The sequence below is a fragment of the Perca flavescens genome, chromosome 23, assembly GCF_004354835.1.
Source record: "Perca flavescens isolate YP-PL-M2 chromosome 23, PFLA_1.0, whole genome shotgun sequence".
NCBI lineage: Eukaryota > Metazoa > Chordata > Actinopteri > Perciformes > Percidae > Perca > Perca flavescens.
Genome location: NC_041353.1, coordinates 5,021,834 through 5,040,145, shown reverse-complemented (window position 1 = coordinate 5,040,145; position 18,312 = coordinate 5,021,834). Strand labels below are relative to the sequence as shown.

Below are 18,312 nucleotides of genomic sequence, written 5' to 3'. Positions count from 1 at the left end.
AAAGATGTCTTTTTTTTCAGATTTTTCTCAATTTTTTTTGGGCGGTGAAATACTGGATACTTCAACCGCTTCAGGCCTCTGAAAGTCAAAACAATCGGTTGAACTGATCATCTCTTGTCATGAGAGGTCAGGTTGGAACCTACTGCCTTAGTCAATCAGCAGCAACAATGGAAAATACAACCGGTACGTCTACATTTACATAGAAAACAATAAGTGTGGTTGTTTTCATACATGCATGCAATGTGCCACTGGTGTGTTTCGTCGTGTTGAATCACTGAAAAAGGTGGACACCATTATGTTTCACCATACACTTTCACCTCATGTAGTGGGGTCACAGCCTAGCAACAGTGGGTCTGAGGCATAGCAACAGCAGCTGCAGAGTCAGTCCAGCAATGCAGTAATTGGACCTTTTGACTCAGCGCCGGAGGATGGACTAACAAATATAGACACACTTCATCACAAGGATGTGTGTGATTGTATTACTGCTGCTCCTCTCTGCATGCTGCATTGTACTTGGGTAGGTGCAGTGTGTGTGTGTACATACGTGTATCCGTGATCACAATGTGGGTGTGTGCATATCATGGTGTGTTCACGTGCCCTAAAGGTGTGCGAGGTGGCGCTGTTCGAGTTCACTTCCTCTTCAGTCCACCTTCTGACAAGCTGGAATATAGGAGAACATTAGCCATGTCAGAATTCATTGACAACCAGCTGGATGTCATTTTAAGTGAAAGGTCAACATCGGCGTAATGAATTTGGAAAACTGACGTTGGCCTCGCCTTGGTGTAGATAAAGAAATGACCGCATGTGGGATGCATCACCAATTGGATGTATAAATGGACTGATTATAGCAAGATGATGCAGTTAGAGAGAGGAACAGGGATTAGTACTGTATGTGGACTGATTAGAGATGGCATAATGGACAGGGCGTACATGAGTACATGAGACAAGAAATGGAGAGCTAACGAGAGAAGTGGAGAGTTACCAAACATTATTATGTGTGTATTGTACAAAGACCTATTGGATATACTCTAATCTAATGAAAGGAGATGACCTTTTGGCTATTTTATGCCTTTATTTGATAGTGATAGAGGAGAGAGGCAGGAAATGTGGGGAAAGAGAGTAGCGGAATGACGTGCACAGGCCTTTACAGTATTTCACTGACTAGCATATGCCCTTAAAAATAGATATGTGTGGACTGGAAAAAATTATTTACGAGCACATTGTGGCAAGGCAGCTTTATTTGTATAGCACATTTCAGCAACAGGGCAATTCAAAGTGCTTTACATAAAACATTAAAGAGCAGTTAGAAAACAATTAAACAATAATAAACAAATTAAAAACATTAAAAGACAAGAATAAAATTGATAGTGCAGTATAAGAATAAAAGTTACAGTGCAGTATAAGATATTAAAGTTAATAAAATAGATTATTTAAAGAAAAGCAACATCAAAAAGATAGGTCTTTAGCTTAGATTTAAAAGAACTGAGAGATGCAGCGGACCTACAGGTTTCTGGGAGTTTGTTCCAGATATGTGGAGCATAAAAACTGAACGCTGCTTCCCCCTGTTTAGTTCTGACTCTGGGGACAACAAGCAGACCTGTCCCAGACGACCTGAGAGGTCTGGGTGGGTCATAATGTAGTAGCAGATCAGAAATGTATTTTGGCCCTAAACCGTTTAGTGATTTATAAACCAGTAAAAGTATTTTGAGCATTGTGCAAGTAAAGATAACAACCTACCGTAATCTTTTTTTCATTCCTCGCTGCTAATCATTTAAAAAATTACCATCTCCACAAGACGCAATGCGGTAATCGCAGTAGAGTTTTCTGTGATGACCAGCTAGTGAGAGAGAGGTGAACGACACGGAATAAAGTAATAAAGTAAAGAAAATAATCTGGCGAGGGGGATTTGCAAGGTTCTAGTGAGGCTTTGCTCTTTGCATTAACTGAGGCGGTTAGCATTAGCATGGCTGAGAACAACGTTAATGAAGCGACCGTGACCCTTCAACATCCACTGGAGTTAATAAATCTGTTTCAATGTTTAAAAAACATTTGTTGGTATTTTGAGGCCAATGCTTGGTGTCTAACTCAAATACTTAGGGCTCCCACTTCCCTTAACTGGCTCTCCCGCCAGCCGGGAATCAAACTGGGGATTATTGGATTGCCCTCATGAATCTTTTTTTTTTTTTTTTCTGTAATTGAACCCTAAAAGTCTTGATTTCTGAAAACAATATAGATACTAGAAATATGTCTGGTATTTTGGAAAACAAAATAATAGCTTTGAGTAGAAGATAGTAAGATGTTTTTATCTGTATAAAGAGCCACAAATGTATGCATGCCACCTTCCACTGATGGCCTTTGTTGCTGCAGGTGACCAAAGTAAGATGTTGACTTGTGTTGTGTATAGGGAAAAGCTAGCAGGGCCTGGGATGGATCCCTGAGGAACCCCACATGAGATACCAGCTTTAGAGGATGAGAAATTACCCAAATCAACTGAAAAAGACCCGTAAATCTGTAGAATTAATGCCAACCACGTCGTGAAGATAATTAATTCAGGCAGTGTGATTTACAGGATCAAAGGTCCAAAAGAAATAAGATAGTGCCTGCCTCCAATGTCATGAGTAAATCATTGAAGACTCTCAACAGAACTAAATTGGTGTTTTTCTTCTTTTTTTTTTTTCCACGTTACAACATGAATTTTCTTTGTAATTATTCTTATTTTTTTTAAAACATCATCACGATAACACTGAGGGAGTAAATGTTGTGGCAAAATGTGAGAGGGTGCAATCGGAGGATGACAGCGTTACTGATGCTGCTGGGTAAAAATCATCACTAGGACACACACACACACACACACACACACACACACACACACACACACACACACACACACACACACACATACATATCTCCTGTCTTGCATTTACCCCTTTACATTCTGCTCATGTTCTCAGCGTCACAGTAAATGTACACCAGCAGAAATACAGGGTGGGTGACAGAGGCACAAAGCAACACAATGAGAAGGAGGAGGTAGGGGGTGCAGGAAAGCACAGAGAGGAAGGGAGGGAAGAAGATGCTGCAGGGTGAGTGAGTGGAAGCGCTCATTATTAAGAATTTAAAGGATGTGAAAAAAGGACAGCGAGCGAAGTAGCCAGCCTTTGCAGGACTGAGGGAGGACAGAGGCTGATGCGAGAGAAAGAAAGAGATGGATAGGGGAGGACAAGAGAGTCAGAAAAGGAGATGAGAGAGTTGTGGACAGTTGAGAAGCGTCATCACCGGTCAACTGTGCATTTATTGATCCCCAACAGCAAGGTGGTTTGTCTGCTGGAGCCACAGAAGAAGAAAAAAGATTCTTTATTGTTTTTTTTAAAAGGAAGAAGCTTCTCCGCTGCCGACTGCCAAATGAAGAGTGTGTGAGAGCACTCCAGCGGAGCGACACATCACACGCGAGACGAACACATTCAGTTTGCAGAGATACGGCGCTGCCAGCGAACATCCTCCGCTACTTTCAGCAGCTGCCAGTTTGTTGAGTTGAGATTTATAGCCTGTTTCATGTGGACCAAAGGCAGCATTCGAAGCAGCTGGAGCACTTATCAGGTAGAGTGTGTGTGAGTGTTCGCTGATGCTGTAAATCTGTGCTTGGAGACTGGCTGTTTATGGTATAGTAGTATCTGAGGAGTGCCGGAGAGTTTGTAAGCATGTGTTGAAATCTGGAAGAGGAACATCAGAAAGATAAAAGGAGAAGAAGATTTAAAGGAAAAGCTTTTTTTTTTTTTTTTTTTTTTTTTTTTTCTCTCCACCCGGAGAAGCAGCCAGCTCTCATACGAGATCCCCCAGGAGCCTGGATTCATGATGGGGATTAGGGGATGAGTCCCGAGGAGGAGCCAGGGAGGCATGCGGTTGTGGAGGGTGAGAGGGCAAGAATGGGCCACCCCTGCCCTGTGCCGCATCCGGCTGCCTCTACCGCTGCCTCCCTGTGAGCATGCAGGTCCTACAGATCGTCAAGGAGCTGGTGTCGCCGTCCAGACGCAGGGCAGCGGCCAGATTTGGAGGTGTGTGCATGTTCCGGTACATCACATTTGTCCATGCAATGGCCCATTTAAGCCGCTGCCAGTAATTGTAATTTCTCAACTCAAGACAAAAGGCCGTCACTGTCCATCTGTTATATCATGGACGTGATCAATCTACAGAACCAAACAAAATTTTGGGGGTAAAGGGCAGCAGTCCAATGGATTTATGAGCTCTTTATGAATGTTTGCGGTAGGGTTTGACCAATTTAAGAGGCATACAAGCCTTTTATTAAAACTGGTTATTGGCCAGTTATGTAGTCCTCCGGATATTTGAATTTCTGCTGTTGTGCCGTTCATGAATGTCAGTTTGTTAAACCAAGAATAAAAGCTTCCACGCCTAGCTGTCAGAAGCAGTTAATCGTCCTGTAACATCTTCATTAGTTAAATCTAGGTTTTAGTGGAGAGGATTAGGCCGGCTACACACTGGCTGTGTGACACGCACGTCTCAGGCGCGGCTCGACCCGCGCCGAAAACACGCGCATGCTAGAAACGACGCCTATTTTTAACGCAACACGCAAGCATGTTGGAAGCGTTTCCAGGCAAAATAGAATAGGAAAAGATGTTTGTATGTCATTTTGACAGGAATACATATTAATAAATTGACATTTTGATGTTTGAAAGTCTCTAGGTTTTGACATAAATGCAGATATAAATGTAATAAAAAAAAAAAAAAAAAATCAAATATTGCACCTGTCAATACAGAACGAAATATTCCGTAGCCTATTTTGCCGTCAATACTGCCGACATTGTCTTTGCTGCAATCGTATCCGTATATAGGGTTGAAGAACACGCTAAGATTTCATTTTATCAATGGGAAACATACATGTGTCCAGACAAGGCTAGCAGCTGCAGCGTTGTGTCAGACACGTTTCTGGTGTGCAAAGACATAGAAAACGCCACGCAGCTGAGACGCAACAGAAACGCCACGCTCACGCCACGCAGACAGTGTGTAGTCAGCCTTAGTGGTTTGCATCCTGGATCCAACACTTTTTCACTCTGGGGTCAAAAACATTTATTAGAGTTTTGCTCTTAAAGGTTTCAGAACACTTAAAACAAACTAGTGCGTACGAAGGATTCATGAGCTCTTCATGAATGTTTTCGGTAGGGTTAGACCAATATAAGAGGCATACAAGCCTTTTGTTAAAACTGGTTATTGGCCAGTTATGTAATCCTCCCCTGGTATGTGAATTTCTGCTGTTGTACTGTTCATGAATGTCAGTTTGTTAAACCAAGAATAAAAGCTGGCACGCCTTGCTGTCAGAAGCTGTTAATCGTTCTGTAATATCTTTGTTAGTTAAATGTAGGTTTTAGTAGAGAGGGATAGTGGTTTACATTCTGAAGCTGAGACTTTTTCACTCTGGGGTCACAAACATTTATTAGAGAGTTTTGCTCTTAAAGGTTTCAGAACGCTCAAAACAAACTAGTGCATACGAAGTAGGGGTGTCACAGGCTCTATTTTAAATCATAATTGATTGAAGTGAGCTTTCGATTTTGACTATTGAATTCAAAGCTTGACTGAGTTATTTCAGACATCACGGCCACTGCCAGAGTCGGAGATGATGGAGACACAACCAAACTGAAAAATCCTCCTGCTTCCCTGGAGTCACCGACGTGGCAACATTTTGCTTCCCCCACGAGTGATTTATGTTAACAAACAAGGAAGGTAAAGCATGTTGTCTCCAACAGGACTCCATGGTGCCTTCAGGCGCACCTCGTTAAAGTAATGGCGCATTCAATCGTGTCTCGTAAACTCTGAGGAAGTCGGAACTGTTGTTGCAACGTACCCTTCTGCCATCTAGTGGCTCTCACTGCGGCATTGCCGTCCCTGTCAAAAAAAATTGAATTGAACAAATTGAATTGTGACCTTTTATAAACCGACAGTCAAACCGGATCGTGGATTTGGAGAATCGTGACACCCCTAGTACGAAGTGTTTATCCATAAACAAAGGCAAAATTGTTTTCTGCTCAGTCCAAATGGCCATACTCAAAGGCGGGGTGAAAATCCTTGCGCCATAGACAGGGACTGAATGCAATGAATTCTACAAATAGCGAATAACGTGTGTGATGAATGAAAAAGTGTTCATTATCACGTTCACACACCTAGCCGGCCAATTGCTGCAGGAAGTTGCTGTGCTAATGGATTGTCTGTTTCGCAAAGCTGCAGTCTTTGTTGGACAACTTTCACACTAGTTAACGTCTGCACAGTCGGTACATTAGTTTTTGTTCTTGTAAATAAATAACGACTGCGAAAAGAGTTGCGAAAGTGTGGCGAAAATTAGTTTTCCGAACAGCCTGATAGTACTCTTAAAAAGTCGCCCTAGTCCCTGTCTGATTATGTAGAACTAGGATCTCTGTTTCTGATTCATTATCACATCTGCTGATAATCATTGTCATCAGCCTACAAAAGGAAAACAACCTGTAGCTCATTTATTCATTCGTTAACAATGTTGTGGACAGAGCAGTTGAAAGGCCAACGCGTCAATTTCGATACTTAAATATTTGGCTTTTCTTGAAGCGGAAATGTTTCTCTTTAATAAGGAAATACACTCTATGTCATTGTGGATGTGGTTGAACTTCTCCATGTGCCTGCGTGGCGTTTGACTGAATAGGAGGGACGTTTCCCCCCCGGAGTCACCGCTGTAATAGCTCTGTCCCCGTGTGACGCTGAGTGTACTGTATGTGCGCCTGTGCCATGCAGCTGTATTTCTCTGGTGTGCAATGAATAATGAAGCATGGTGCCCGGGGTAATGGAACGCTCCGTGACCCCCCCGACCCCTCGTCATGTCTCCTGATTGTGTCAGCTTGTGCGCGATAGCCTCGATCTGTGTTGCAAAACACGAGCGCTGTTTTTACTGTCGTCGCCACAAGTTTATCCAAGCTTTTTTTTTTTTTTTTTTTTTTTTTTCTGCAGGAGGAAGAAAGCCACAGCTTGTTGACTTCTTGCTTCAGTGCTCTCTAAGTAAAAAAGTCTCTGTTTTTCCAGAGGGGCAATTTGCATAAATTTAAAGAGGGGTTGATGGGCAGGTAAATTGGTGCTTCTTGCTGATTTCTCCTAAAATGTGTTGTAATTAGGACATTGATGATAATTTGTGATTATATTTTCCCGAGCACTTTCATTCTCCAGTCATATCGCCAGGTCCGGGTGTACTTTAATTTTGTGTAGGACGTGTACGGCTGTGCTTTTTTGGATTTAATTGCTTTTCAATTTTCTCCATTTCTCCTGGATTGGCTTAAAAAAAGTGATATTCTCATAAAATGATCTAGCTTTAGCTCCGTTTGAGCTGGAAAACAGTTGTCTCTATAATGACGGTAAAACCATTACATCTGCTGCCAGCTCCCAGCCCTCGAAACATTTATGTGATGGAAGCCAGAGTAAAAACCGGAATATACCTGCTCTAAAGGCCTTATTACAGTCGCCACAGCCGACCTGGCACGCGCCAATGTGAGGTCAAAATGATGTAGATCTCGCTGGCGCGCCAGAATTTTAAGTGCGCAACTTTTTCAGCAGCGCATGACAAAGCGGACGAGTTTGATACATTTGGTCCCCACAGGGGATGAAAATAGTTTCCTAATTCCATGCAAATTAAAAGCTATAGTGCGTAGTTTCTGTCGCCTCCATGAAGAATTCTAAGTAATGACAACAAAACTGTGGGCGCGTCCACATGATACAAGCCTTCCGTGATCGCGCATCCCCCCCACCCCTCTTCCACGCAGTTGCTAGTAGCCAAGGGGGACACGGAGGCTTCTTCACGGGAAAGTCGCCTGACGCCACAATCTTCTGAACATAGCCATACTGAGAAATCCAGAGAGAGTTGTGTGGAGCTGACAGTCTTAATTAGCTTTGTAGCAACTCATTTGGCAATGGCTTTAATGTAACGGACGTTCATTAATATCAAAAATGTACGCACCAAAGCTTAAAGATTGTGATTTTCCTATTCGCTTACTTCATGATACATTGGTACGGTTGCCCAGGCAGTTGGTATTCCTGCTGAGTTTTAATATATATTTGTTGCAATAGTATTAGCATTGTAGTAATGTTAGCATTGTAGCGATGACAACCAGCTGGTTGCTAGTTATTATTTTCATTCAAACAGACTTTTAGTTAGACAAGGGTTTTTATGGCTGTCTGATTTTGTGTGCCTGTTTTCCTTTGTATTATTATGTCTTTTATTAATTGTATTTCACTTTATGCAGAAGCACTTTGTGATTAGCACTTATCTGTGAAAAGTGCTATTTAAATAAACTTTACTTACTTACTTATTTATTTGAGCTACACTAAACCAAACTTTTTAAGCAGCAAAGTGAATGACTGGAGTAGAAAACTTACCAAATAGTTTGTGACAGGCCAGAAAGAAACTGATAGAAACGTACTATATATATCAACACCAACAACAAATTAAAGCTGCGAGCAGCAATGGACGGGCCCTCGCGCCTCTGCGCGCGTCGGGGTTACCGGCGGACGCCGCTCCTTGCGACCGTGCATTCGCGCAGCACTCAGACGCCGCAAATTGTCAACAATGAAAAGGGAACTCCCTGCCGAGTTCAACGATAGCTCACACAAGACTCTACGTCATACGGTTCATTAGCTGTGAAAGGGGGCGTGGCTAAGGCATAGGGGGCGGGTCCAACTATCACCGATGAAGAAGGAAGTCTGCTGAGTTCAATGATACCTCAAACAAGTGTTTACATCAATCGGGCCATTAGTAATAAAAGGGTTCGTGGCTTGAACATAGGGGGCGGGCCAAACCATCACCAATGAAGAAGGAAGTCTCTGCTGAGTTCAATGATACCTCACACAAGGGTATACCTTAAATGGTTCAAATGTTATGAAAGGGGGCGTGGCTTATGAATAGGGGGCGGGCCAAACCATCACCAATAAAGAAGGAACTTTCTGCTGAGTTCAATGACACCTCACACAAGACTCTACCTTAAATGGTTCAAATGTTATGAAAGGGGGCGCGGCCACGCCCTATGCCGAAAAGTTTTTCTTTTAACAACTTTTCATCTTTAACTTCTTAAGATGGCACGGACCGAGTTTGAAGTTGATCGGATCAAATCTCTAGGAGGAGTTTGTTAAAGTACGACATGTGGAAATGGCCAAAATCGCACTAATTTCGAACATTTAATTGGCCTAAATGGCTGACTTCTTGTTGGGTTTAGGGTATGGCTCTAATGAAGTTTTTTGTACATCTTGACATGTTACATATGTGTACCAAGTTTCGTGAGTCTACGTTAAACGCACTGCAGGATCTCAATTTTCTTAACTTTCTAGGGGGCGCTAGCGAGCCATTTTTGTGCGCCTATTCCCGAAACCCTTAAAATACGTAAATGTTTACCAGACTTGATGCGACCGCCAAATTTGGTGAGTTTTTGAATATATTAAGCCCCTCAAAAAGCCAATTCATTTGATGAGAAAATAATAATAATAGAAAGAAACAATAATTCCTTCAGTTTCAATAGGGCCTTCGCCGTTATGTTGTGGTGACACAATTTCGCTTGGAATCCGCTGCACGCGGCAGATTCAGCGGAGTTGCAGTTGGAAAAAAAGCTGCTTGTGGAAAACCCAGGTTTTTATTCAGGTAGAAAATGCTTGTTTTGTCTCCTGCCAGCTGGCTTCGATAACAGCTTTAATGTATCAACCAACCCCACTAGTGCACTCATGGAGACCAATTAAGCCACACAAGCATGCACTGCAGCATGCATTCCTTTGGGAAGTTTGGGTAAAAGTCACTTTTGTCCTGAATCATTGCCGGTCAAGGATTGATGGAGGCAGATGTTACAGGCATACAGGTGTTTTTTTCAGTGGACAAGGTCAGATATGTCTACGGGCCCTATTTTAACGATCTAAGCGCACTGCATGAAGCGCCTGGCGCAGGTGTGTTTAGGGCGTGTCCAAATCCACTTTTGCTAGTTTGACGGCAGAAAAAAGGGTCTGTGCGCCGGGCGCATGGTTCAAAAGAGTTGAACTTAGTTTCTTCATTAATTAATAGGTGTGTTTTGGGCGTAACATGCAGTAAACCAATCAGTGTCATCTCCCATTCCTTTTAAAGGCCAGGCGCGTTTGTACCTTGGGGCATTGCTGTTATGATGGCGGATTGGCACCACCGTAATATTTTTATTTGTAATCTTCTGCATGTTTATGTGCTGCTGCGCTTCCCTGTGTGTGTGTGTGTGTAACAAGCATAGTGTGCGCGCGCTGTGCAGAAGCCTAGGTGTATTTTACTAATTTGCTGTTAAAATAATGAAATGCTGCATTATTGACTTTAGACCAGGTTTTTGTTGGTCAATGGCGCGATCACTTCCCTCTGCCTCAAGATAGCAATGCGCCAAGAATTCACCTGAACACACCTCCCTGTAAGACCAGCACGCCCATGGGCCCAAAGATGGGCGCGGGTGCATTCGCTATTTAAACGACGCGGGCGCTGGACGGGATATTGACAACTGCTTCGGTCTTAAACTAGCAAATACACTTGCGTCGGGCTTTGCGCTGTGCAAGATAGGGCCCTGAATCTTACACCAGTGATCACAGTAGCTTAATGTTACAGCTAAAAAAAACAGTCAACCTTTGACCTGATACACAGATTACTCCGTGATCTCTTGAATGGACTAGCCCAGAGGAGTCAACGACACTGGCCCGAAACGCTGTGTTTAATAGGAATTGGGAAAATAGAATCAGTGCTGAGACAGAGTTGGATAAATTATTATTTCTTTTTTTTTTGTCCAGTAGCAAACTTATCACACAGTTATGCTGTTACTGACCAATTTAAAAACATCATCACATTCAGTTGCCTTTCTTTATTTGCTCAGAGACGACTGGAAGTCCACACCCTGCCCGTGAACATGCAGCTTTATCATGTTTTAACATTACTATTATGGGGTTAAACTCAGACACATGCCCAACCTTCACACCTACACTGTTACAACACCACTTATACGTTAGACTTAAACAGCACATACCAACCACCAAGACGTTTTAAATAAAGAAGACTGAATGGTAAAAGTAAAAGTAAGCTGAAACTATTATTGGCTGCCCAATATAAACTACAGTGCAGAGGCTGCCAGTCTTGTTGCCGCTGGTCTTGTTTGTTTACCGTGACAACGGTAATGCCACTATATTCATGTTGTAATGATTCATTGATTCTTAAATTTGCTCCAAGTGGAAGCTTTAACACGAACCAACCTGCACTCAGCCTCCAGCTCCAAACTGCAGCTGCTCATGGCGCCGTTACCAGCGGTGGAATGTAACGGAGTACATTTACTCAAGTACTGTACTTGAATACAAATGTTGAGGTACTTGTACTTTACCTGTCTTTTCTTTTCATGCCACTTTCTACTTCTGCTCCACTACATTTCAGAGGGAAGTATTGCACTTATTACTCCACAGCTTTAGTTACTTTACAAATTAAGAGTTTTTGAACACAAAACACATGTACTTTATAAAATACCATGTTTTATTATTTTAAAAAAACCTACCCAACAATATCACGTCCTGCAAGTACAGCTGACATGATTTGCCGATGAAACACTTGGACTGAACTGTGAGGATTTTTCTGAACTGAGTACTTTTACTTTTAATACTTTATGTTAATTTTCCTGATGGTACTTAACATACTTTTCCTATTTCAATGCTGGACTTTGACTTGTAACGGAGTATTTTTTTGCAGTGTGGTATTAGTTCTTTTCTTTTTCAATATTTTATTTTCTTTTTTTTAATTGTACAATACACAAACGAGACCTGTCACCACCACACAGTTTTACAATGTAGTTTGCAAAGTAACATTAGTCTCTCAGACAATATGTAATAAGGCAGGTAAGTGTGTGCAATCAGCTCTAAAGGCGCAGACACTTAACAGAGGGAGTGTTTCAGAGATTTCAGCTGTTTTTATCGACTGCCCCGGAACGATTCGCACTTTCCATTTGGCTGTCGTCTTTATCTCCGTCCATCAGTCGTGCACAGGAATTCACCTTGGCTCTTCTTTCGGCTCGGATCAATGCAGGCAGATTTAGAGATGGCCTCAAACAGATACAGCGCGCGCACACACACACACACACACACACACACACACACACACACACACACACACACACACACACACACACACACACACACACACACTCTGACACATGCATAGATTCTCACACTCACTGCAATGCTATGCAGTGCTGAAGTATGATGACTGGGTGTGATGTTGCCGGTGTGAGTCCCATGAGGAGGGTGAAGCACATTGCAATTGTAGTCACTGTATGAATGTGTTGGAAAAGACGAATCATATTTTTGTAAGTTAAAGAAAAATCTGTCAGCATATTGACTTGTGGCTCAGCTGCAGTTAGCCTCGAGGCCTCAACCTCGGACCCTCATTTATTAGTTTTAGGTTTTAGATGTTATGGTTTTTTTTTTCTTTCACCGTAAATGTATACTGCTTCATTCTTAGAAATTCTGAGGTTATTCTCTGAATTTTACCCCCCTCCTCCGGCTCTGTCATTTTTTTTCTTTTTTTCTTCTTCTTTTTTTTTTTACAATGGCCCCAATACGCCATCATAGAGTTGTGTGTCTTTCTTTGCTGAGCAGTTTGGATTAATAACAAGTCTAAAGAGAGACTGTACTGCAGACTTCTCCTGGTCAGCAGCAGCAGCTCAGTATCTCACTGCATTATTCATCAGCCTTGATACATCTCTCTCTCTCTCTCTCTCTCTCTCTCTCTCTCTCTCTCTCTCTCTCCTGTAGCATCTTAACTCTCAACTAAAGCAAAACAAACAAGGTTCACTCACATATTTTAATGCTGCACCAGAAGCTTCAAACAAGGACACTTTATTTTTTTGTGTTTTGCATACCGGCTTGTGAATCCTCCGTAGGTAATATTTGACTGTGTGTTTATATTTATATGTATGGACCGGAGCTTGAAGGGGAAAAACCGCATGCTGGTTAGTTAGGGAGGGAGCGGCAGACAGTCTATGCTCAGCGGGTGTTACAGGGCTGAAGCTGCCCTCTGACATCCACACTGTGGCAGCCGGGCTAATTGCCTGTCTGTCCTCCCTAAAGGGCAACGCTGCGGTACACTTCAGACTGCTGCCGTCGGCCTCCATGACAGAACAGAGCGGAGTTAGATCTAAAAAAATAAAATAAAACGCCTCAGCTTTATTTGAACATCTGGGCTTGTTTTATATTTTTGCACTGATCTTGTCAGATTTAGCCGAATGTATTGATCCCTGCTTGCTGTTTCACACCTAGTCTTTTTAAATTATGTATCAAATGACTCTCTGAAGCCCCGCAAGCATCATTACGGAGTTCAGGCTAGGGCTGCAACAATGAATCGATAAAATCGCTGAAATTCGATTACTAAAAAAGTTGGCAACGAATTTAATTATCGATTCGTTGTCGCGCAACTATCACGCCACCTAGTCGCGGAGATAAAAAAAAAAACTGAGTTGAGCGCAGAGAGGAGCAGCGCGGAGAGGAGAAGAGCGGAGCAGCGCGGAGCGAAAGAAAAGAAAAAAGAGCAGAGCGGGGGTAGAGTAAATACGGAGAGAGACCGGAGAGACCCGTAACGTTGTTCTGAAACACTCGGCGGAGGCAGAGAAATCAGTACGACCTAAGTCATCCAAGGTGTGGGAGCATTTCACACTAAATAAATCAAAAACGTTTTAATTGCAAGATAAGCAAAAGCGACACGGCATGGCACGGGCGCACCACGGTGATGAGTCGGCACCTAAAACGTAAACATGTTGGAGTCCTTGATGAGGAGGAAGGGAGTTCAACAGCAGGGTAAAGTCACTACACTATCCTCCTTCTGTTCCGTTCTGAAGGGAGGAACGTACCGTCCCTCCAGTAGCTCTTCTGGTGCTGCTGTTTACTCGTTATCCAGCTGACTAGCATGACAAGCTAGCGTTAGCTCGGTAATAACAGTAATAAAGCAGGGGTGGTACAGTTTGCAAGACTAAAGACACGGTTTTATTCACTCGCCTTTTTTGGCCCATTAATTTTTCAATCTGTTGTCATGTATATATTATGTGCTTTGTCCCATATCAGTTATTGTTGACAAATATAATAGTGTGTGGTGTATAAACGAACTTAACTTGCACTTACTACAATGATGGTAATAATTTAATGAATAATTGTGTGTCTGTCTGTCTGTCTGTCTGTCTGTCTGTGTGTCTTGTCTGTATCTGCTATTTGGGTTACTTAACCTTTACACAACTATTAACTAAAACAACAAGTATGTATTGAGTTGATGTAAATTAATGCTTTTTTTTTATCCGATTCATCGATTAATCGTTAAAATAATCGTTAGTTGCAGCCCTAGTTCAGGCTGGTGTATGTAATGTGTGCTGATATGATGGAGGTCCTTCACCAACTGTGGCTACCTAAAAACGGCCTGCAAGGGCTGAAACAAGTGAAATTGTCTCTGTTGTTGTGGAGCGTGTTTTTTCTACGTGGCTGTAGGCCTAGTCCGCGGATATTTTTGCATACGTATCTTTTCCTCTGCGTTTTGGACTTTTGTCCAGAGTAGTTTAAGGGCGTCAGGGCATCAGTTGATGAGTTCGTAAACTTGGTTTCGTTTCACACCTTGAAAAATCCAAGCGTACCAAAATGCGTCATTGCAAACCACGCAAGAGCGTTAACTCCAAGAAAGTACATACAGGAAGAAGGTCCTGTGTTCTGGACTAGTGCCTATTTCTTGCGTCTCCATGGTTAAACCAGCTCATTTCATTTAAATAATCAGACGTTGTTTTCGTCTCCTCTGCTCACCGAGACTTCGCTCTGCTCTGCCGGCGTACGTCTCCAATTTTAGCGACGGCCTGTTTGACCACGGATATGTGAGTGACTGCAGTCTATTCCCTGTGAGAGAAACACTGGAAGCTGCTACAGCTTGCGTGTACTGCCGCATAGCCCATAGCAAAGCATGCCTGACTACAGGAGCCGTTTAGCTCAGACTTGCGGATGTACACTTGGTGCGATTCGAGGCGGAATCACGTTCTCACCCCAGTTGGTCTGAAAGCGTACCGAGACCACCTCATTAAGCAGGTCTCGGTACGCTTGTTTGGTCCGGTTTTGGTGCGCACCTGAGTGCGATTGCCGCGTTAACACATGCCCAAGCGAACCGCACCAAGGGGGAAGACGAACTGGTGCTAATCAACCGAACTAAATGAGACTGGTGTGAAAGCCCCTTAAGGTCACTGAAAGCAGACCTTTTGGAAACACCCCCCACAGGTGAAGATGCTCAGAAACTCTGTTTTCCATCTTGACGAGTAGGAAGGGAGTTGTTTGAGTTGATTGTCTTGTAGGGTTGGGCATCGTTTGGATTTTTACAATTGTGATTCCAATTCAGATTCTTCCTTTCGATTCTTGATTCCGATTCTTTGAGGGGTGGAGTTGAAACGGCTCACATGCCTATTTTCAAAAATAAGAGGAACGTTTTATTTTGATTCAATGGTGGTTTGCAGTTTTACCGGGCTTTTTCAACGTAAAATAAAGCCCCACTAGAGCACTGCTTACCGTGCTCCAAGGCTGCAACATAACAAGCGCCTGGCCGCAACGGAAACCAAAACTTGCACGTATTAAATTGGGAAGCAATGATCGGATTTGAAACCAAATCCTCCAAACGATTCCAATAAAGAAGCGATTCTACTGGAATCGTAATTTTTGAAACTATTCCAAGTAGGAATCGGTTCTCGATGCTCAATCCTATTGTCTTGTAACGTCAGAGTGTGCACCGCCATGTCCTTTTGTGAGGCGTCATGAATGATGCGACATTTCGCGCAGTGGCGGACGTGTCCTAAATAGTGCTGGTTCTAACTGCTAACAGGACTGTTTCCATGTTGACACTTGAGGCTAGACTTTATGTGTAGGTGCCTTGTGTGCAACCACGGTTTTGTTGCCAAATCCTACATGCCAAGGTCCTGGTAGAAACACGTACCCCTGTGTTCATGTTTTCAGTAAGAAAATGTTGAACATACTTGGAATAACTTTGTACAATCTGTGAAAAGAACCAATAAAAAGAGTTGACAGTAAAAAATGACAGTATAACTGAAACAAGGAAAATACAACGAACCAAACAGACAACAACAAAAAGGTGAAATGACTTTATTCAGCCTTCAAAGAAAGGAATGAGTGGAGCATTGATATAGGTTGATGATTCAGAAATGATGTTGGGAGACCTCAAAGACGATGACCAGTCCGATTATTACAAATCAAGTGCAACTTTATTCAAACAATGAACAAACTTTCATGACACTGGAACAACCATGAGCATACAGACACGTTTGCCCAAGGATGAACCACATGTACATCATAGTGAATACCTTTTAAACACTTTTTGAGACATCTATTTCAGTTGGAACAGTTTACTCTTAAACTACACCTTTTATGGCACGTGCTCCTAATAGATTCCCAAATTCCTGGCTCCAATTCCTCTGTGTGACAGTTGTGCCCATTCTAAGCTAGGTTTTACTGTGAGACCATATCAGCTTAAACTGACTCTGTCTCTAGAAAGTCCTTAGAATAGATAAGATACATTCAAACATCCAAACCTATCAGAGCATTATTCTTTTTTTAAAGCCTGTTGAACTCTGTTGAACTCTACTATTTGCACTTTGATGTGCAGGCTTGTTTTTCAGTGCCCGCATCCCCGACTTGTCCTGTCTTGTTAATGGCAAACTGGTGACGGTCAGGATGTTGGCACCAGTTTGTGTGCAGCCTCGCAGGCTGCTGACGATCAGCTGTGTTTGATCAAACTTATTCTCTGGACTCAATTCACTGTCATCAGATTAGTGGGAGTTAGTGGCGTTGTCTGTGCATGTGCGTTGCACCAGTTTCGGGCCTGGCTACCAAAAACAGAAATGTGTTACACATTGTTCCTGGATGCAGTAATTCATTAACACTAGCTGTCCTCTTGAGTCTCGCACAGAAAATTGAATCTGCTTTTTCTACAGCTAAAGAGAAACCAATCAGCTTTGATGTCCAAAGGCAGCGTCAACACGTCCAACCACGGACTCATCTTTTCCACCATTTGTCATCTGCACGTGCTCGGTGTGAGACTGCTAATTAAGACTACATCTACACTACTATGTTTTGGTTTAAAAACTAATATCTTTTGCTACGTTTACGCCTCACGTCCAGGGGCGATTCCAGGATTTTTCAAGTGGGGTGGCACAAGGGAGACCATAGAACAACACAATGTAATTCTGTTAAATAAACTATCACATTCATTATTAGTTTCACTTGTTTTCATTTTCAACAAATTGTATATCCAAATATAATACATTTTCTATAAGCTCAGTCTGCCATTTAAAAAAACAAACTATACCAGTGCTGGTTCCATGGTATCAGAATTTTGGATAGTCGTCATGGAAACATTAATTGGTAATGTGACAAGAGCTGGGAAGATTGGCAAAACAGGCAGCCAAGTGACAGAACTCTGATCCAATGGAAATCACAATTGTCAGATTGACAGCACTCGAGCCCAATGGATTGGGGGGTCGTGGGGGAGGGCAATCATATTTCAGCCCCACCCCCTTGTCTGCACTACTCCGCCACTTCTGAGCCTCTTAAACATACACATTTGGAAACACCGCTTGGACAAGGTTTAAATATAATTGGTTTGTCAGGCTTCATACAGTACAGCTGCCAGTCTGGGTTAAATGGCAGTAAGAGAGTTGTTTTCATGCCAGAGAAACAAGGAAATGATCTAAGACTGACCTTAACCAGCGAGGAAGTTGGACTAGTAGCCATTGAGGAACAGTGACTTTTTTCACTTTCTATGAATGTCTGTCAGAGCTGCAGAGCTTCATCCAACTATCTGCTGAAGATGTTAATAATACACTTACTTTGCTTCCGTTGTACAAGAAATGCAGCTCAAGTGTAAAAGGCCTTAAAGTTTGCTGCTCCCTCTACATGGAACAAGTTCCAGAAATCCATGAAACTTACTGAGCTGCTCTCATTGGTCGCTTTTAAGAGGATGTTGATTGACTTGGAGGCAGCCACATCTGGCTGTAGATGTTTTGCCTGATGTGTTTAGGGTCGTGGTTGACTTTGAAGGATTTGCTGTTTCGGTTGTTTTATATTTCTAGTGTTTTTGTGTATGTTGCGTTTGTATGTACTGTATGTGTGGTTGTACTGCTGCCTGTCTTGGCCAAGACACTCTTGAAAAAAGGGATTTTGAGTCTCTTCCTGGTTAAATAAAGGTAAAATGAAAAAGAAAGGGCAGATAATTTAAACAGCAGGGGTGATTTTAAAATTGAACGGATT

General features: G+C 42.5%; 1 protein-coding gene across 3 annotated transcripts in view; it reads left to right on the top strand.

Annotated features, from left to right (window-relative positions):
- Positions 1–18,312, top strand: part of usp6nl (USP6 N-terminal like) — a 111,999-nt gene that overhangs the window by 40,129 nt on the left and 53,558 nt on the right. Inside the window, exon 1 of one of the 3 annotated variants that reach the window (XM_028570218.1) lies at positions 148–183. The exons of 1 other annotated variant lie outside the window; for it this stretch is intronic. In XM_028570218.1, coding sequence (XP_028426019.1) covers positions 168–183 — 16 coding nt within the window. In that variant the 5' untranslated portion in view covers positions 148–167. Of the gene's footprint in view, positions 1–147; positions 184–13,795; positions 13,831–18,312 lie in introns of those variants that run through there. One more of the 3 variants, XM_028570217.1, reaches the window with a different exon arrangement.